General features: G+C 36.6%; 1 protein-coding gene across 1 annotated transcript in view; it reads left to right on the top strand.

Moving 5' to 3' along the window:
* The window catches only part of CDH12 (cadherin 12, type 2 (N-cadherin 2)), an 868078-nt gene that overhangs the window by 742212 nt on the left and 103633 nt on the right, over positions 1–22233 (top strand). Inside the window, exon 7 of the mRNA XM_006876219.1 lies at positions 6646–6899. Within this exon, the coding sequence (XP_006876281.1) occupies positions 6646–6899 (254 nt within the window). The remainder of the gene's footprint in view (positions 1–6645; positions 6900–22233) is intronic.

Raw genomic sequence — 22233 nt, 5'->3', positions numbered from 1 at the left:
AATGAACTGTTGGTAGGCTCAAACCACCGACCTTGTGGTCCAGTGGTATGGAGCCATTACATATTTTTAAACATAAAATATCACACAAAATTGTAAGTGTTATATTCCATCCAGTTGGTTACAATTCAGAGCAAACCTATGTTCGATGTAATAAAACACTGTCTGCTTCTGTACCGTATTCACAATTGTTGCTCTATTTGAGTCCATTGTGCAGTCACTGTGTCAATCCATCTCGAGGGTCTTCCTCTTTTTCACTGACTGTCTACCAAATATGATATCCTTCTCCAGGAAGTAATCCCTCCTGGTAACATGTCCATAGTGATGAGATGAAGTTGCCTTCCTTGCTTCTAATATGTATTCTGGCTGTACAGATTGGCATAGTCTTCGCCATCACAATAATTCAAAGACATCAATTTTTTTGTATCATTTGTTATTCACTGTGCAGATTTGAATGCATATGAGGTGAGTGTGGGTCATAGTGTGGCAACTTCCTTGAAGGTATCATGGAATTTTGCGTACCAGAACTTGTGTTGTTCAAATTCTAAAAAAGAATATAAATGTAATTCATTAATTCTACCCACAATTATCAAGAATGATAAAGAGATCCCAAATACAACAAGGAGCTTTTCTGTTTCATTTGATTTCAAAAACTGCTACTCCCACCCTTTGTTCATCTGTCAGAAGACAAACTCTTTTGGCACTTTGTCATCCATTTTGGTTCATCATTACTCAGACCTCAGGAAAGTAATCCTGGTGATTCAGTGGTTAAATTATTGATCTGTTAACCAAAGACTTGCCAGTTCAGTCCTCGGGAAGTTAAAAGCAAAGCAAGTTGCTAAAAATAAAGAAGCAAAACGTGATATCCGACTCATTGCCTCCTTTTTTAAAAATTTTATTTTGGAGAGTAGTCAAATATATAATATTCTATTTTTTATAGTTGTGGGTTTTTTTTTTTTTTTTTTTTTTTAAGGAAAACTCCTTATGACTTTTTTCTGAAAAATACTTGTCTTATTAGCATTTTTTAATGAACATATACTAAGAAGTGAGAAACTACTTAACTAAACTATCTTTAGTCAATTTTTGTCTTATTGTTTATTGTGTGAACGTTAACATGGTTCAGTGGTTTTCTATCATGAAACACATTTCGCTTTCTAATAATAAAACTATTTTCCAGTTTCTTCTAAATTTATTTAAAAAAAAAAAAAAAAAAAAAACCTTTTGATTATTCTCAGATTTACATAAGTCCTTCCCTGTGCCTCATCCACCAACCCAACAAAAAAGACTGTAGCCATTTAGATGTGGTTGTTTTTAGGTACCATCAAGTTGGTTCATACTTAACAGAATGATTTGTTAGCCAGTTTTGTTCCAGTCTCACAATTATCATTATGGTAGATCTCATTGTTGAATTGCTGCAGTCACCGTGTCAATGTATTCTAAAGTTAGTGAGACTAAGTCTCCTCATTCTCACTCTAAAGAGCATTTTTGCTGTACTTCTTCCAACATGGATTTGTCTTGTCTTCCGGAAGTCCATGATTCATTCAGTATTTTTCATCAACATCATAATTCAAAGACATCAAATTGTCTTCATTGTCCAACTTTCCCATGTATATGAAGGAATTGGATTAAGCTAACTTAGTTCTTTAAGTAACATCTTATTTTTTGAGCACTTTAAAGAGATCTTTTGCAGTAGATATGTCCAATGCTGTATATAATTTGGTATCTTGATGACTGCTTCTATAGCCATTGATTATGGACCTGAGTCATATGAAATCCTTGATAAATTTCATCTTTGCTCTGTTCATCATGAGATGGTTTATTGATTGGTCCTGTTGATCAGCCAGATAAAACAAAACCCAAATTTGCCATTGAGTAAATGTTAACTTAAAGAGATTCTAGGACAACATACAAGTGTTCCACAGGGTGTGCAAGCTGTAATCTTTATGGAAGTGAATGGCCACATCTTTCTCCTGTGGAGCAGGTGGTGTAATTGAACTGTTGACTTTCCCATTAACAGCTGAATACTTAACCACTATGCCATCAAGGGTAGTGTTCAGTCAAATAGGGTGAGTAAATTCAGCTAGAGACAAGTCAATATTGCTTCTCTTTCTTCTTTCTAAGTTATATTATATATTTAATAAAGTGGCCTATTATAAAACAAGTCCACCTAGGATAGAAATGAGATATTTCACCTCCAATTTTGTCTAACTTTTTTATCATCCCAGGATATAAAAATTTAGTTGCAAAAAACCTGAATGTACAGAAAGGATCTTCCATCTCACTCTATTTTTCTCTGATCACCAAATAATTTTCTGCTGTGGTAGGTCATGTGTTCTCAAACTGTAGACTGTTTCTGACCTTCACATGTTTTAAAAACATGTGAAAAAATGTATCAGAATTGCCCTGTTATCTCAGGACTTGAAATGAACTTTTCAGTAAAAAGAGAAATTATTTCATATACCTATAGAGTGTAGGAGTCCTGGAGTGGCAGTGCAGGATAATGCACTGGCCCAGAAGGTAATTTCTGAACCACAAAGCCAATCGTTTAAACCCATCAACCACTCCTCAGAAACCCTATACAGAGTCACTTTGAGTCAGAACCAACTTGAAAGCATTTAACAACAACGACAATAATGTGAATAGGGAAATAAAGTTTAGATTTTATTTTAGATTTTAATATAGACAAATAAAATTTAGATTTTACAAAGAAAATAATTGACCTAATCATAAACACAAATGGAAGTACTTCATTCTGTACGAAGATTTTGAAGAGCATTCTGTACCACCTTCTACATACATTCTGAAATAGGTGATAATTATGAGTCACAGAGAAGGTGAACATGAGACAGGATAATTTGGCTTTCTTTGTAAACGGAAGGATCCAGAAGATCATAAACTCAGTTGTCTTGTTATAGGAGATGTTTCTGTTGTTGGGTGCTATTGATTTCTGATACCTTGCCACCATGCATGACAGAATAGAACTGCCTCATAGGGTTTTTTTTCCTTGTAAACTCTAGAGAAGCAGATCTCCTGGTCTTTCTCCTGTAGAAATTCTCAATGGGTTTCAACATTCAACCTTTCAGTTAGCAGTATAGTACTTGAATCCTAGAAGCTCAGGATTGCTCTCAGAAAAAAAAAAAAAAAATCATTGTTTAATGTTCATAGAGCATTTAAAGTTTACAAAACCAAGAAATATATGTTGTTCAGTTTGAATCCAGTCTCTGGGTAGTGCAAATGATTAACAAACTCAGCTGCAAACTAAAACGTTGGCAGCTGGAATCCACCCAGAGATGCTTTACATGAAAATTCTGGTAATCTACTTCCTAAAAATTCACCTTTGAAAATCCTATGGAGCACCGTCTACTCGGACACACTTGAGGTCACCATGAGTCAGAGTCAACTTGATGGCAACTGTTTTTATTTTTCTAATTTGAATAAGCTTGTACACCCATGTGTCTTATATTAGTCTCTGTCTTAGACATTTCCAAGGTATCTGACTTTTCCTAAGCACATTAAACAATGGAGAGCTTAGTACTTCTTTAAATAGCACATTCATTAATCAAAATAACATATTTCTGACTCCTCTCCAAGTCTGTTGAATACAGAGAGAAAGGATGGTTTATTGACCATGTATCCTTGTCCTGCTACAATGTATCCTATAATTTGTCACCAAATGGGTTATCAGCAATTTAATTCCATCAATTTGCGATGAATTTATGTATAAGATTGCTTCAAGTAATTTAAATTACTAGTAATTCTGTACTTAGTCTCATAGCATAAGCCAAACTGACATTCTACATAACAACTCTTTGAGTATTTGAAACTATATTTTATTTTTCCTTTGATCTTTAGGGCAAACAGTTCCAATAATTGTAGCAGTTTCTTACATTTGGTGAGACTTAAGTTTTACTATCCTGCCAATTTGCTATCTTTAAATGAATTTGATTCCCTTAGGAGATTAAAACAGTCAAGGTAAGGGCTGATCAAAGAAAGCACACAGTGAGATTATCCCCTTTTTCTAGATATTATATGTAGATTTCTGTAACCAAAGGAGCTCTGGTAGTGTAGTGGTTACGAACAGGGCTGACAACCTTAAGGTCAGCAGTTTAAAAATACCAGCTGTTCCATAGAAGAAAGACGAGGATTTCTGCTCCCGTAAACATTTACAGCCTTGGAAACCCTGTATAGAGTCGCTATGAGTTGGAACCGATGCCAGTGCACATAACAACAACCACCAATGGCCACATTATAAAACATGGTATATTACATATATGATATGTATATATGGTATATTACATATATGATATGTATATATGGTATACGGAGTGTTGTGGTGTGGTACTGTAAGATAATTCCAGGGTCAGTTTGAACTGCAAGGTGAGCGGGTCAATTTCAACAGCCATTCCTTCAGAAATCTGTACAGAGTCACTATAAGTCAGGACCAACTCGATGGCACTTAACAACATTAAAAACAATATTATATTTATTGTTCTTTATTTATATTCTCTTAAGGAGCTCTGGTAGCGTAGTGGTTACGAATCGGGCTGCGAACCTTAAGGTCAGCGGTTCGAAACTACCAGCCGCTCCGCGGGAGAAAGATGAGGCTTTCTACTCCCGTAAAGATTTACAACCTCGGAAACCCTGTACAGGGTCGCTATGGGTCGGACCAGACTCGATGGCACTTAACAACAACAACAACAAAGATATATTGAGATTCTAATAGGAAAGTGATAGAATCTGAAGAAAAGTGGTATTATATGTAAACAGGTATGAGATGTACAAGCAAAGATATCAAAAATAAAAGGAAATATTTTCTCGTTAGGAGACTGACTCTTTTTCTCTGACCCTCCACCTTACCAAACATGATATCCTTCTCCAGTGACTGGTCCCTCCTGACAATATGTCCGAAGTATGAGAGACGACGTTTGGCCATCTTGGACTCCAGGGAGCACTCTGGTTGCACTTCTTCTAAAACAGATCTATTGATTCTTTTGGCAGCCCATGGCACTTTTAATATTGTCCTCAAACACCATAACTGAAAAGTATCAATTCTTCTATGGTCTTCCTTATTCACAGATAAATACAGACACCACTAAAGGAAACATGGAATTCTGGTGTGGCACAGTAAGATAAGCACTGGATTGTTAACAAATGTTAATGTTTTAGTAAAATAACCTCCACAGAATTATGAATTGTTTTTTTAGGATGTTGATAATGATTGATGATTGTGTGCTATGGTGTCGACTGTATATGTTTCCAAGGCTGTAAATCTTTATGGGAGCAGGAAGCCTCATCTTTCTCCTGTAGAACTGCAGGTAGTTTCAAACTGCTGACCTTGAGGTTAGCAGCTGAACTCATAAAGACTATGCTATCAGAGATTCTTTTTTTTTTTTTTTTTTTTTTTAAGATAGCACCTGTAATTTCTTTTTATTTTATTTTTCCTCATTAGAGGAAATGCATAATACAACATTCTGATGATGAAGGGAGAAAAATATGTCACCTTCATTTCTCCTAGCTGTACTAAGGCAAAGAAAGAGGTGTATTTACACAATAAGTAGCTATTCACTGGAGTCAAGGGAGCAGGGATCGCTTTAGAAAACAGAAACTGTGTAAGGTCCCAGAAAATCAATAGGTTAAAGTGAAATTAATGTGTCTTCTTTTGCTTAGGTGATTAAGAGTCAGAGCCATTGACCTTAAAGTTACCCTTTAAACAAAGCACCCCAGCAACACCGTATTTCTGAATTATAATGTTTTCAGTTCTTGTTAAAAGAAGACTAATAGCCACAGTAAGAGTGAATGTAAGTAGTGCTCGGTCTAAAATTGATAATCAATGATTCCAAGGAGAATTGATTTTCAAATAGTATGCCTCATTGTTGTTGTTGTTAAGTGTTGTCGAGTCAATTCTGACCCATAGAGACCCTGTATAGGGTTTCCAAAGAGCAGCTGGTGAGTTTGAACCACCGACCTTGCAGTTCAAATTACTTTGCAGTCTGACGCATTAGCTCACAGTACTACACCAGGACTCCTAATCTTCTTTATTTTATTTTATTTTATTTTCATGCTTGTAGATCCAGAATTCCTGATAATATATTGTTTGGGTGTATACAACACTGGACTCATACTATGCAAAAAACAAAACAAAACAAAACCCTCTTTCAATCGCCACTTTGTAGTTCTAAGTCCTATTACAATCCTTTTTAGGCCAAAATATCTAGGTGTTACAATGTATTTAATAAGAAAAAAATATTGACATTTTTAAAAGTAATCCAAGAGCAAAACATTTTTTTATACCAGATTTTCTTCTGAGATTTCCAAAGAATATTTTCAATTTTGCAACTTTGTTCTGTTTTTTGTGTTCTTTGTTCCACTAGATGTCAGTGTTGGATAAGAGCAAAGAAGTGCAGAATCTTGTTCTAGCTTTGCTCTTAGAAAATGAATAAACCATAACATGTATATTATGTCATGTTAATGTATGCAACCAATTACAAGTTGTAAAGAAAAGTTTTTAAAGAAATCTATCTTAGACTTCTCCCCTCCCCCCACTAATTATATAAGAAAAAAATAGTATTTAAAAAATTACAATAGTCACCATTTCTGGCATATTCTATGTAAATGTCTCTCATTTCTTTTGATTTGTCTTTACTACAGTTGTTAGATTTTGAAACCAAGAAGGCCTATACTTTTAAAGTAGAGGCCTCTAATGTGAACCTTGATCACCGGTTCCACTCCGTGGGTCCCTTCAAAGACACAGCTACAGTGAAGATCAGCGTGCTAGATGTGGATGAGCCGCCGGTGTTCAGCAAACCCCTATACACCATGGACGTTTATGAAGATACTCCAGTTGGGACCATCATTGGGGCAGTAACTGCACAAGACCTTGACGTGGGCAGTAGTGCCGTGAGGTAAGGACAACCGTTTCTCGTCAGTGCTTCATAAAAAGAAAACAAATAACCTTTGAACAACCCAGTGTGAGTAGTTAAATGAAATAAAATGATGTTTGAAAATGTAATAACTTTACCTCATTCATATAATAATAGAGAAAACAAGTAAAATTTGTGCAAAGATGTCCATCCCTGTATTAGTGTTTACTGTGGTCTGATGTTGGATATATCACTCAATCTAACAAATCAGTTTTCTGTCTGTAAAATGTTGATTTTTATGATTAGCTATATTCAGGCAATTCCCACAGTGTCTGAATATAATAAGCACTTAATAAATATTGTGGATATTCTGTAATCTCTGCCCTCTTACCCAAAAATAGGGTTTGAAGATGCAGATGGTTTTGCAATTTTCAGTGTGTTGCTCATTATTTTACTGAGATAACTATGTGTTCGAGGTACAGTGGATTTTAACACAGTGAGAATTGATCTGAGGGCAGGGTGAATTATAGAATTGCCAAAAGCCCAAATTTTGCGAGAAGCTGCCTCAGGCATCTATCAGCACCAGGGTGCTCCAAGAGACAACAAAGCAATAAAGAAAAAAAAAAAAAAAACAGTCAATCAATCTCTCTCTTTCTTTCACTCTGTTCCCGAAAGTTATAAATCTCATTTTTCTTGTTTGGTACCCTTACATCGGTTAACACTCATACTAACCATATATACAGCAGAAGGAAACAGTGCCTGATCTTGTACCTTTGTCATGATATTTGCTTTGTTTGAGCCCATTTTGCAACAACAATGTCAAGACACCTTGTTGAATTTCTTCCTCTTTTGAGCAGACTTTCTTCTGTACCAAGCCCAGTGTCCTCTAGAAACTAGTCCTTCAGCACAACAGATCCAAAGAATTTGACACAAAGTGTTACCATCCTTGCTTCTAAGGAACATTCTGTTCTTCTTTTTGGCAATCCATGGTATACTCAATATGCAAATTTTACTTGCATGTGGTATTAATGATATTGATAAATAAGCTGCACAAACCATGAGATCATATTTCCTGGAATGCTGGCAAATATGGATCTTTTCCACTCATTTGGCCAGGTAGCTGTCCAACATTTTTGGCATGGCCAAGTGAGCACCTCCAGCATCATATCCATTTGTGGAAACATTTCATCTGTTACTCTGTCAATGCATAGAGCCTTATTTTCACCATTGCCTTCAGGTAGGCTTCAATATATTCCTTTAGTACAATAAGTTCTTGATCATATGCTAACCTCTGAAGTGATTGAATATCTCTTTAGTACAGTTACTGTGTATTTTCTTTATCTTCCTTTAGTGTACCATCCAATATGTTGTGCATTGAATCCTTCAATATTGTAATTGAAGTCTTGACTATTTCATCAGTTCTTTCAACTTGAGAAATTCTGACTGTGTTCTACCCTTCTGGTTTTCTAACTCCAGGTATTTTTGTACATTTCTTTGCAATATTTTACTTTGTTATCTTGAATTGTCTTTTGAAAATTTCTGTCCGAAGTTTTACTTTGTCATTTCTTCCTTTAGCTTTTGCTATTCTACTTTCAAGAAGAGCAAGTATCAGTTATCTATTCTTTCAACACTTTGATCTTTCTTTCTTCCCTGTCTTCAGAACAATGTTTTGTTTTCAATATGTATGATGCCTTTTATGTCTTCCCATGATTAATGTAGTCTTCAGTATTAGTATTCATTGATCAAGTATATTTCTGAGATCATCTCTGTATTAAAATGGAATATTCTCGGGACTCTATTGCTACTCTCATGTCCTTGTTTTAACAGTTTTTCATCTTCTACTTGAACTGGCATATGAGCAATTATTCCTGGTCAATTTGGCAGTTGGCTTTGGCCTTGTTCTGTCTAATCACAATGCGTTTCTCCACTGTCTTTTTGCACAGATACAGGATTTGATTCCTGTGCATTCCATCGGCAAGGTAAACATGTGTAGTAACCATGTATTTATTTTAAAAAGGTTTTTTTTCAATGAAGTTCTTAGTCTTATAACATTCTACATGTTATCTCCAACTTCTTTTCTATCATATTTTCCAGTTACAGATATTTCCTCTTTATTTCACAACTTTCAAATTCTAATCACTAGTAATTACCAATGCATCTTGATTTCATGTTTGATTAACATCAGACTGTGTGCGTTTGTAAAAATTTTCAATTATGTTATGTTAGGCATTAGTCCCATGACTAATTTTGAAAAATATCATTGTTAGATGCCATCAAGTCAATTCTGACTCATAGCCATCTCACATGAAACAGAACCAAACTCTACCAAGTCCTGTGCCATGCTCACAGTTTATATGTTTGAGCCCATTTTGGCAACCATGTTGTCAGTCCATTTCATTGAAACTCGTCCTCTTCTCTGACCTCTAAAAATGATGTCCTTTTTTTAGGAAAGGGTTCATCTTGATAACGTTACCAAAGTACCAAAGTACGTGAGTTGAATTTTTGCCATCCTCACTTCCAAAGAATATTCTGGTTGTCCTTTTTTAAACAGATCTGCTTGTCCTTCTAACCCAACATGTTACTTTAGACATTTTTCACTAACACCTAATTCAAATGAATGTATTCTACTTTGTTCTTCCTTATTCATTATCCAGATCTGACATGCATATCATTGTTGTTTTTGTTGTTAAATGATTTTTAGCCAGTCCTGACTCACAGCGACCACTTTCTGCAGAGCACCTGGTGGATTCGAACTGCTGACCTTGTGGTTCACAGATCAGTGCTGTTCCACACCAAGTATCCAAAATGCATATTGTTGTCATTGAGTGCTGTCAAATCGGTTCTGACTCATAGTGACCCTGTATAGTATCTTCAAGTAGAAGCTGATGAGCTCGAACTATGGACCCTATGGTTCAAATTAGCATGCATATTTGTTGTCGTTATGTACCATCGAGTTGGTACCAACTCATAGTGACCCTATGCACAACAGAATGAAACACTGCCTGCTCCCGGATCAACCTCACAATTGTTGCCTCTCTTGAGCCCATTGATGCTGCCACTTTGCCATTCCATCTTGTTGGGTGTCTTCCTCTTTTTCTCTGTCCCACCACCTTACCAAACATGATATCCTTCTCCAGTGACTGGTTCCTCTTGAAAATATGTTTGAAGTATGATAAAAAGAAGTTTGACCATCCTAGCCTTCAAGGATCACTCGGGCTATAGTTTTTCCAACACAAATCTGTTTGTTATTTTGAAAGCCTATGGTACTTTCAATATTCTCTTCCAACACCATAACTCAAAAGCATCAATTTTTCTACAGTCTTCTTTATTCACTGTTCAGCTTTTGCATGCATATAAGGTTATTGAAAATACTAAGGCTTGGGTCAGGCACACCTTAGTCCTCAAGCTGACATCTTTAGTCTTCAACACTTTCAAAAGATCTTGTGCAGAAGATTTGCCTAATGCAATACATTATTTGATTTCTTGACTGTTGCTTCCATGAATGTTGATGAATAATAAAGTCCTTGGCAAATTTAATTTTTCTCCATTTATAAGAACGCTGTTTATTTATCCAGTGGTGAGGATTTTTGTTTTCTTGACATTGAGATGCAATCAATATTGAAGGCTGTGGTCTTTGATCTTCATCAGTAAGTATTTTAAGTCCTCTTCACTTTCAGCAAACAAGGATGTATCATCTGCATATTGCAGGTTGTTAATGAATTTTCTTCCGATCCTTATGGCACATTTTTCTTCATATAACCTATCTTATAAGATTATTTGCTCAACATACAGGTTGAATAAGTATGGTGAAAGAATACAACCCTGTCACACACCTTTCTTAATTATAAACCACTCAGAGTTCCTGTGTTCTGTTCAAGCAACTGCCTCTTGGTCCATGTACAGATTCCTCATGAACTCAATTAAGTGTTGAAGGATACTCATACTTTGTAATGTTGTTCATAGCTTGTCATGATCCACACAATCAGAAGCTGTTGATTAGTCAATAAAGCACAGGTAAACATGCTTCTGCTATTCTCTTTCAGCCAAGATCCATTGGACATCAGCAATGATATCCCTTGTTACATATCCTCTTTTGAATCTTGCTTGAACTTCTGGAAATTCTCTGTCAATATATGCTTGCAGCTGTTTCTATATTACCTTTAGTAAAACTTTACTTGAATGGAATATCAAAGATATTGTCTAATAATTTCAAATGTACATTGGTGGTGGTTATGTGCCGTGGAGTCAGTTCTGACTCAAAGCTACTCTGTACAGGGTTTCCGAGGCTGTAAATCTTTACAGAAGCAGAAAGCCTCATCTTTCTCCCATGGAATAACCGGTAGTTTTGAACTTCTGATCTTGTGCTTTGCAGCCTTATTCATAAATGCACATTGTTGTTGTTGTTGTGAAGTGTCATTGAGTCGGTTCCGACCCATAGCTACCCTGTATATAGTTTCTGAGGAACATCTGGTGAGGTTGAACTTCTGATCTTGCAGTTCAAATGGCTTTGCAGTCTGGCGCATTAACGCACAGGGCCACACCAGCACTCCGAATGCACATTGTTGTTGTTGTTGTTATGTGGAATTGGTTGTGGCTCATAGAGACTCTGCATAATGTTTCCGAGGCTGTAAATCTTTATAGGGGCAGAAAGCTTCATCTTTCTCCTGCGGAACAGCTGGTAGTTTTGAACTGTGGTTGTAAGATTAGCAGCCTGATTCGTAACAAGGTGATAGCAAATTCTGTGATGTGGGCCAGGTATACCTTAGTCTTCAAAGTGACATAGTTGTTTCTTAACACTTTAAAAGGTTTTTTTGTTTTGTTTTGTTTTGTTTTGTTTTGTTTGTTTGTTTTTCAGAAGCAGCAGATTTGCACAAGGTAAATTTAATTTCTTGACTCTTGCTTTCATGAGCATTGATTGTGGGCTGCAAACCTTAAGGTCGGCGGTTCAAACCTGCCAGCAACTACATGGGAAAAATATAAGGCTTTCTGCTTCTGTAATGATTTTAAAGCCTTAGAAACCCTTTACAAATGTGTTACAACTGGATGGCACTTAACAACAATAACTATGATTTTATACTAATAAATAATTAATGATAAAATAGAGCAACTATTTAGTGGTTCCTTAACATAGTACTAGGAAAGAGTACAATCTTATTTGATACTAAGCCTCTGTTACTTTTTGTATTCATCTGAATCTATCCCTCAAAGTTGCATGAATCCTAGCCATTATGAACTATGTCTTTAACCAGGAAAACACCTTATGAAGTTATTCTTTCTTAGGAAATGGGAGAAAACTGACAATTACAAGAATACTTTTATATGACAGGAAGAAAACTAGACAATATACTCACTGGAATTAAGTTTTTCTGCATTTACATATTACCACATGGTTCACTTCACGATGAATGACTGAAAGCTATATTTATTACCAGTATTTGTTGCGGCACTCTTAATAGTCTGCTGCTTTGGTAGTTCTTTGCACTAGCCTGTCGCTAGTCATCAATCTTGTCTCTTAAACCCCTGTGTGTGCTGTTGATAGCAAAAGTGTGAAATGTCTGATGAATACAGTTAGAGGTCATTTCAAGGATATAAACATTTATAGGAGAACTATAGAAGGTTGTAAAGAAAACAATAAAAAAGGAAAGTAAGCATGGATTATAACTCTACAGTTCAGTAAATAAGAGAAATAGAGGAAAGCAACGTTGCTTCCTGGAAGCAAAAAGGACTTGAAATGCTTCATTTTACTTAGATTCACTATCAAAACTCAAAAAATCAGCACTAAGAACTCAAAGGACACATTGCATTAGGCAAATCTGTTGCAGAAGAAATCTTTAAAGTGTTATAGAGCAAAGGTGTCTCTTTGAGGAGTAAGGTGCACCTGACCCAAGTCATGGTATTTTCATTCACCTCATATGCATTAGGCAATGCATAAGAAAGTTGGACAACGAATAAAAAAGACCTAGAAGAATCTATGCATTTGAATTATGGTGCCAGCAAAGAATATTAAAAGCACCACAGACTTTCAGAAAAACCAACAAATCTTAGAAGAAATACAGTCAGAGTGCAACTTAGAAGTGGGGTAAGAAGGCCTAGTCTCTTATACTTAAGGACTGTTGTCAGGAGGGACTAGTCCCGGATAAAGGATACCACACTTACTAAAGTGGAGAGTTAGCATAAAAGATGAAGATCCCCAACCAGTGGAGTGAAAAAGTGGCAGGGCCAATGGACTCATGCATAGCAATAGTATCAGGATGGCTCAGGATCTTACAGAGTTTCTGTGTGTTGTACATAGGCACACTCTGAGACAGAGCCCACTCAACTACGCCTGACAACAACGGCCGTGAGACAGCACAGGTAAAGACTGTGTGAGGTGCTCTCTTCTTTAAAATTGACTGGTGAATTCTAATTTTGAAAACTGATAAAAGTTTGATGTGTTAAATATAAAGCAAGAATATGATTTTAATGGAATATTTTTTTAAAAAATTAGCAGTCAGCTGCTAACCATAAGTTTAAAATATATATATTTTTTATTGTGAATTGAGTAATGGTGTACTGACAAGACCATTAGTTTTACATTTAACACATCATATACTTTGTTTCATCTCAATGATTACAATCCCTCCCATGCAACAACAGTAATCTTTCTTCCTTCCTGTGATTCCTAGTTTCAGTTCACCCACCTTTCCATACCGATTCTATCCTTTGTCCTTAAGCACATGCTGCCCCTTTGATTTTGAATGGTTGACTAGTCCGTCATTCATAGTGAGCATACCTTACTACTGTTTGAAAATTTGATTTCACCTTGAGGTGCTGCTGTGAAGTGCATGTGTAGCACTATAGGGTAAGCATTGGACTGCTAACTTCAAGGGTGGTGGTTCAAACACACTAGCCACTCCTCAGAAATCCAATACAGAGTCTCTATGAGTCAGAATTGACTCAACAGCACTTCACAACAACAACTAGAAGTGTCTTTGAGGAAAGACCTGCTGATATAATTCTGAAAAATCAGGCATTGAAACCCCTATGGAGAACAGTTTATTATTAAACAAAGCATCACCTTGAGTCACAGTCAAGTTGACAACCATAGTTTACTGCTTACAGGTAGACAATACAATGGAACAAAAGGAAAGTCAGAGTTATAAACTCTCAAAGGCAGTGAAACCGATCAAAACAGGCCCTGTAAAGAAGAAACCTGTCAGAGAAAGACAACTATAATATTTTCCCTAAAACTGTGCAGTCAGAAAGTGTTAAGACTGTCCTCTATCCAAGGCAGAAAATGGCAAGACCCCCAGAACAAGGCAATTACATCAAGGACTAGTTCTCACAGATTTCACAGCACAAGGAAATGTTTAGAATCACAACCCTGTTGCAAGGAACAAAGGAAGGCTCCATTTTAAAGCTACTCTCCTACTATAAGTCTGTTCCTTCATGTTACAGGAGTTACGGTCTCAGAAGTACTATTTTATGTGAAGGAAGTGGTGTCCCTCATGCTATGGCTGAAGCTCAGTGGCCTATTTCACTAAAGCTGCAGACACAGATGGATCTAATTGATCTGGGCTTGGGATGTCTAAAGACAGAGCTGTTTTTGAATCAACATGAAAACTGTCTTATTTAAGGCTGTGGAGTAAACAAAAAGCTTGAAACACATGAGTTGAGGAAGTATAAGCTCTTGATTCATTTTGGTTTGATAACATATTTTCTCACTTCAGAATGTTAGTGAAATTTTTTTAAAAAATAGTTTACAATGTAAAATTAGTTGACATGTTCAATTATACAGTTTCATGTTATTGCTTTGTTTTGCTTAAATATGTGCCTTTTTTAAGGAATTAGTGTAAAATGTTAACATTGTTGTTACTGCTAAGTGCTGTCCAGTTGGATTGGCTCACAATGACCTTGTACAGGGTTTCTGAGACTGTTTATCTTCACAATAACAGAAAGTCTCATTTTTCTGCTACCAAGCAGCTGGTGGGCTTGAACTGCTGACCCTGTAGCTAGTAGATTAGTGCTTATTCTACGGATACAGCAGTTATCATAGTATTAATTTAGGACTATGTTACTTCTTGTATCTGAAATTTTTTTTATCATTACTTTGGGTCGGAATCAACTTGATGGCACTTAATGATAACAACAAAAGGAGCTCTGGTAGTATAGTGGTTACAAGTCGGGATACAAACCTCAAGGTCAGAAGTTTGAAACTACTGTTCTGCTGTTCTGCAAGAGAAAGATGAGACTTTCTGCTCCCGTAAAGATTTACAGCCTCTGAAACCCTATGCAGTGTCGAACTGACTACACAGCACACTACAATCACCACAACCAAACCCAGCAAAGAGACAAAAGCAGTATCATCAACAAAGATCAAACAGCTTAAAAAAAAAAAAAAAAAAGGTTAGGTTTGTCTTAAGCCTTATAAATATACCCTGCTTTGCTTAATTTTTTTATTGCAAATTAATTAATTTCTAGTTATACTTCCTCCTACAATACTAACTTTTGCCTCTTGATACAATAAAATCCTGTTTCTAATACTGTCAGCAAGTGTTCGAATCGACTTCTTGGCAGCTGACAAAATAATGTTTGTCTTTTAAATTGGAGCCTGTTTGTTGATAGCTCAGAGAAATTATTTTTAATGAGTCAAATAGGGGTAAAACAACTAGTCAGATGGGGGTTGTTATAACAACAGGCTCTTGAGTTTAGAAGTGCATCTCAAAGGACTATTCAGTTCTATTAGAAAATAACTATGTATGATTGAATTGAGTTACAGACAGCCTTCAGTAGACAACCTGGCTCATGTACCACATTTCTTTTGTTTCAAACATGCCAAACTATTATTCTCTAAATAGTTTCCAAAATAAAACTTACTTTGAATAGTATATAAAATGAGAAAGTAGACAATTAAATTTTAACCTTGTTCTTTGAGAAAAAAAAAATGCTGGATTAGAAGAGAATGATGATGTGAATTACAATCTTGCAGTCATTTGAACTGCAAGGTCGGTGGTTCAAGCTCACAGCTGCTCCTTGGAAACCCTATACAGCGTTGCTATGGGTCAGAATTGACTCGAAGGCACTTAACAACAACAACAATATTCCTGTAAACTTAAACATATGAACATGAAATCACACTGCTTAACATAACAATTAAAATGTTTTCATCTTGCCATCATTTTGCTTAATGATCTTTCTACCCCAAACGTGCCATTTAATCCAGAAAATAAATTAAACAATAAGAAAACAGGTTTAACAACATAAAAAAAGAGAATATTAAATAAATGTATAAATATTTGGAAATAAAAATGTTCATTTGTATTTTATCTAAAATTATCTAATATCCCCATTCGAGTTTGATCAAAACCCTTTCAGAAAAATTGCTCTCCTTAGTTGGAATTGATTTTCTCTTTGTGAGCTGAGAGGCTGACACTGTAGCTGGTTTCTGTCCCTGGATCCTTTAAGTACATCATAAATTTCACCATGTGAGCTAGAAGCTAAGATCAGCCCCAAACACTCTTGTAGTTGTTGTTGTTAAGTGTTATTGGGTCAATTCCAATCCATAGCCACCCGGTATAGGGTTTCCAAGAAGTGACTGGTGGGTTCATACCACCGGCCATGTGGTTAGCAGTTCAGTGCTTATCATAAAGCACCAAAATAGGATTCCTGAACATGCTATAGAATTATATATTTTAAATTTTACTTATTTAGTTTATTAAAGAGCAAAATATTATAAAGTTTAAAAATTGCCTTTGTCTGTTTTCATTGGTAAGATTATTGTGATTCTTAACTGAACTACTTGGTGTAAAATGCTTTGTGGCAGTGCCTGACTGATCATAAATGCTGCGTTTATGCTTTGATGCCTTTTGATGTGTTTTGTTTCCCACTAGAATATAAGATCCACAAGAACAGAGTGTATTTCTACAGTGCCAAGTAATGAATCCTACATACTTCACCTATGCCCCAGAACATAAGCAGATGTCTTTCAATATTTGTTAAATGGATGATTAACATTAACAATAACAAAAAAAATCATTATCAACAGTTATTTATCATGAATTACTTTATTAATTTTTAGGTGGATGAATTCAAGTCAGGAGACTGCTTTTAACAACAACCACTGGATGTTGGCTGAAAGCAGAAAATACCAGAGAGATCTTTATCTGTGCTTTATTGACTACACAAAGGCTGTCGATTGTGTGGATCATGACAAGCTATGGAAAACATTGTGAAGTTTGAGTATTCCTGAACACTTAATTGTGCTCAGGAGGAATCTGTACAGGGATCAAGAGGCAATTGTTTGAACAGAACATGGAAACACTGAATGGTTTAAAATTAGAAAGGTGTGCGACAGGGTTGTATTCTTTTACCATATTTATTCATCCTGTACACTGAGCAAATAATCTGAGAAGTTGGGTTATATGAAGAAAAACACGATATCAGAATTGGAGGAAGACTCATTAACAACCTGTGATATGCAGATGATACAACCTTGCTTGCTGAAAGTGAAGAGAACTTAAAACATTTACTGATGAAAATCAAACAGCAGTCTTCAGTATGGATTACATCTCTACATAAAGAAAACTAAAATCTTCACCACTGGATCATTAAACAACATTCTTGTCCATGGAGAAAAGATTGATGTTGTCAAGGACTTCATTCTTCTTGGATCAACTATCAACATTCATGACAGTAGCAGTAAAGAGATCAAACAACATATTGTGTTAGGCAAATCTGCTGCACAAGATTTTTTTTTTTTTTTAAAGTGTTGAAGACCAAAGTTGTCAGCTTGAGGACTAAGGTGTGCCTGACCCAAGCCATGGTATTTTCAATAACCTCATTTGCATGTGAAAGCTGGACTGTGAATAAGGGAGACTCTAGAAGAATTTATGATTTTGAGTTATGGTGTTGGAGGAAAAAGTTAAAGATACCATGGGCTGCCAAATGTACCAACAGATTTGTGTTGGAAGAAGTGCTTCTTGTAGGCCAGGATGGCCAAACTTCGTCTCTCATATTTTGGACATATTGTCAGGAGGCACCAGTCACTGGAGAAGGATATCATGTTTGGTAAGGTAGAGGGTTAGAGAAGGAGATGAAGACTCCTAGCAATATGAATTGGCAAAGTGGCAGCATCAGTGGGCTCAAGCGTGGCAACATGTGTGAGGTTGGCCAAGGACCAGGCAGTATTTCCTTCTGTTGTGCATAGGGTCGCTCTGAGTCGGTACCCACTCGACAGCAACTAACAATAACAACACGACAAAGTCCTGTGAAAAGTTGTATGCAGAGTCTTAGATCTCTTGAAAATATGTAGGAAATACAAGTTTAAAAGTAGTCTGAAAAATGTTAAAGTTAAAAAAAAATGGAAGTAGATTTATTGTATATAAATTGGTATACATGGAAAGAAGAAGCAGACAAGGCTTGTTACTATGGAATACTTTAAAGAAAGTCAAAGGAAAAAAATAAACCAATAAATTTGGGTTTGTGTGGAATTTAAACTCTGAAGGAGTGACTGAATTTACCTGGGGAGTAGTTCTTATTGTAAAGAATTGACTTTACCACAACCTTGTGGTATTTTGTGTTTAGGATGCTACAGAGAATTATTTTGCCAACATTGTATTCTTACAAGAAACCTGCATAACAAATTTATTGACAACTTTTAGCTCCCATGTTAAAAGAAGTGCAGCCAGAGTGCTCTTTAGAGGCCAGGATGGCCAAACTTCATCTCTCATACTTCAGACATATTGTCAGGAGGGACCAGTCACTGGAGAAGGATATCATGTTTGGTAAGGTGGAGGGGCAGAGAAAAAGAGGAAGACCCCCAGTGAGATGTATTGGCTAAGTGGAAGCATTGATGGACTCAAGCGTGGCAACAGCGGTGAGGTTGGCCCAGGATCGGGCAGTGTTTCGTTCTGCTGTGCATAAGGTCACCATGGGTCGGTACCGACTCGATGGCACCTAACAACAACAACAACAACATGTACATTTATAGAAAGTGAGAGACTTCCTTAGAAATCTAGCGCTGCTATAGCAGAAGTAAAATGAGTAGAAGTTTTTACCAGAAAAAAAAAGAAATTTTTCTTTCAAAGTTTATGAGGTTAGAAGTCCAAATCAGGGAACCAACTGAAAGGAAGGCTCTCTTCCCCTGTCAATCCTAAGGAATATCCTTGTCTATTTTCAGCATCTATGGACCTGCCATTCCTGGAGATATCCACATGCCTTGGCATTTTTGTTGTTGTTGTTGGATGCCATCAAATCAGTTCTGACTCATAGCAAACTTATTCACAAGTGAATAAAACATTACCCAGTTCTGTGTCATCATCACAATTATTTTTATGCCTGCTGCCGCTGCTGCCACTGTGCCAAACCATCTAATCAGGGGCCTTCAACTTTATCTCGGACACTCCACTTTATCACCATGATGTCTTTTTCACGGAACTGATCCTTCCTAACAATGTGTCTGACACATGAGAGATGAAGTCTCACCATCTTGGCTTCTAAAAAGAATTCTGATTGTACTCCTTTCAACACTGAGATTTTTTTTTTTTTTTTTTTTTTTTTTTTCTGGCAGTCTATGGTACTTTCAATATTCTTTAAAACTGCAATTCAAATGTATCAATTCATCTATGGTGTTCCTATTATCTTTATAATCCAACTGTCACATGAATATGAGAAACTACTATGGCTTGGTTCAAGGGCACTTTAGTCATCAAATTAATATTTTTGCTCTTGAAAATGTAAAAATAAAGAAGACTTATGCACCAGATTTGCCTAAAATGCAACATGTCCTTCCATTTCTTGATTTCTGCTTCCATGAGTGTTTATAGTAGATCCAAGCAAAATGAAGTCTTTGACAACATCAATCTTTTCTCCATTTATTATGATGTTATTTATTAGTCCAATTGTGACGATTTTTGTTTTCTTGACATTGAACCAAAATCCAAATAAAGAGCTGTAGTTTATGACCTTCATCAGTAAGTATTTTAAGTCCTTTTCATTTCCAGCATGCAAGGTTTTATCATCTACATATTGCAGGTTATGAATCATCCTCCAAGTCTGATATCATATTCTTCTTCATATAATCCAGTTTGTTGGATTATTTACTCAGCATACACATTGGGTAAGTATTGTGAAAGGAAACACAAGTTTCCTGATTTTAACAATTCAGTATAGACTTGTTTTGTTTTAATGACTGCCTCTTTGTCTATATGCAGGTTCCTTATTAACACAATAAAATCCATTCTTTGAAGTATTATCAACACAGTCAAAAGCCATAGCATAGTCAATAAAGCACAGATAAACATCTCTGGTATTCTGTTTACAGCAGAGATCCATCAGATATCAGCAATGATATTCCTGATTCCACATCCTTTGCTGAATCTGGTTTGAATTCTGACAGTTCCCTATCAATGTATTATTTGAGTCATTTTTGTTTTTGTTTTTTTCAGCAGCATTTTTCTTGCATATGATACTAGCTCTGGTAGCATAGTGGTTACGAACCGGGCTGCGAACTGCAGGGTCAGCAGTTGGAAACTACCAGCTGTTTTGCGGGAGAAAGATGAGGCTTTTTGCTCCCGTAAAGATTTACAGCCTCAGAAACCCTGTACAGGGTCGCTATGAGTCGAAACCGACTCCACGGCACACAACAACAACATGATTTAATGATACTGTTTGATGACTTCCACATTCCACTGAGTGTCGTCTGTTTGGAATGGACACAAATTTGGATGTTTTGCAATTGATTAGCCCTGATAGTTTCTTACAATTTCTTGGCATAGATGAGGGAGGGCCTCCTGCGCCACAGCAGTTTGTTGAAAGGTTTCCATTTGTATTCAATTTATTGCTGGATACTTATGTTTTGTCAGTGTCTTCAGTGCAATTTGGACTTCTTTGTTTAGTACCATTAGTTCGTGATCATATGCTACCATTTGAAATAGTTTTTCGTACAATAACAGTGTTTTCCTTCTGTCTACTTTTGATGCTTTCTTCATCATACAATATTTTGCCCATGTTGTTGTTAATTGCTGTAGAGTCTGTTCCAACTCACAGTATCCCTATACTGTTTCTGAGGAGTAGCTGTTGGAGTTGAACTGCCAACTTTGTAGTTTGCAGTCCAGTTCTGAGCGTACTGTGCCATACCAGGAGTCAATTTTGTCCATACAATCCTTCAATATTTAAACTCAAGGCTTGACATTTTTCCTCAGATCTTTCAATATGAGAACTGCTGAGTGTGTTTTTACTTATTGGTTTTCTAGCTCCTAGTCTCTGTACATTTCATTATAATATAATTTGTCTTCTTGAATTCCTTTTAAAAACCTCCTATTCAGCTGTTTTAATTTTTTCAATTCACTGTAGCATATGCCAGCTTCAAAGTCTCTTCTAATATCCATTTTGGTGTTTCCTTTCTTTCTTGACTCTTTAATGACCATTAGCTTTCTTCCTGTATGTTTGTTTTTGTGTGTGAGTGTGTGTGTGTGTGTGTGAGGTTTGCATGTGAGAACATCATCTTCACACTCATCCTGTCATATTTAATTTCATTGCAATGATTACAATCCCCTCCCTGCATCACCAAATAACCAAAGGATACAACACACGGCCCACCCCCACCCCCACCCCCTGGCTTCCAGTACACAGCCCTTCTCCCTCCCTGAGTCCAGTGTCCCCAGCCGCTCCATTTGTCGGCATCATCTTCTCTGTCTCCATCCCTGGCGTCACTGCCTCTCTGGGTAGGGTCACACTCTCAGTGCTTCTCACTTGATGGTCCTAGAGACCTCTGCTCCTGTGCAGCAAAATCAATCACACTCCTCCTTTTGTCAAAAAACATCTACCTCTATATTTCCTACCCTCACATGCAGTCCTGATGGTAATTATTCACTATTGTACCACAAGAATCTTATCCCCATTTCCTTTTGCCAGCCCAGTCCCAAAAGATTGGAAATCATTCAGTGGTGATTCCACCTTTCCCTGCCTTGTCTGGAACTAGGCTCTCTCTTGAAAGCTTGTAAGCCAGTCACTTCTTGCGTTTATAGGCTCTCCCATTTTGGGTAGCCAATGTCTAAGTTGCCCATCCCTTTCAACCCTGTGTACCGAGGGTGTGGGAGTGATCCTCTCTGTAAGGATTTGTTACCTTTTTTGAGCTACTACATCCATAAGTATAGTTAAAGTTCAACAAATTGTAACAGGTTACACTTTTTTTTTTTTTTCCCCTCTTCTTTCTTCTTCTAATAAAGTTTTGATCAGCGAGCCACTGAAGCCAGGTCAAGTGGGTACTTTCTTTCCAGAGTGGGTGGACCATTTTCCAATCCCACCAACAATGTTGTTGTTGTTGTCAGGTGCCATCGAGTCGGAACCGACTCATAGCGACCCCATGCACAGCAGAACGAAACAATGCTCGATCCTG

Source organism: Chrysochloris asiatica, unplaced genomic scaffold (assembly GCF_000296735.1).
Source record: "Chrysochloris asiatica unplaced genomic scaffold, ChrAsi1.0 scaffold00366, whole genome shotgun sequence".
Classification (NCBI taxonomy): Eukaryota; Metazoa; Chordata; class Mammalia; order Afrosoricida; family Chrysochloridae; genus Chrysochloris; species Chrysochloris asiatica.
This window is presented reverse-complemented; position numbering and strand designations above follow the sequence as displayed.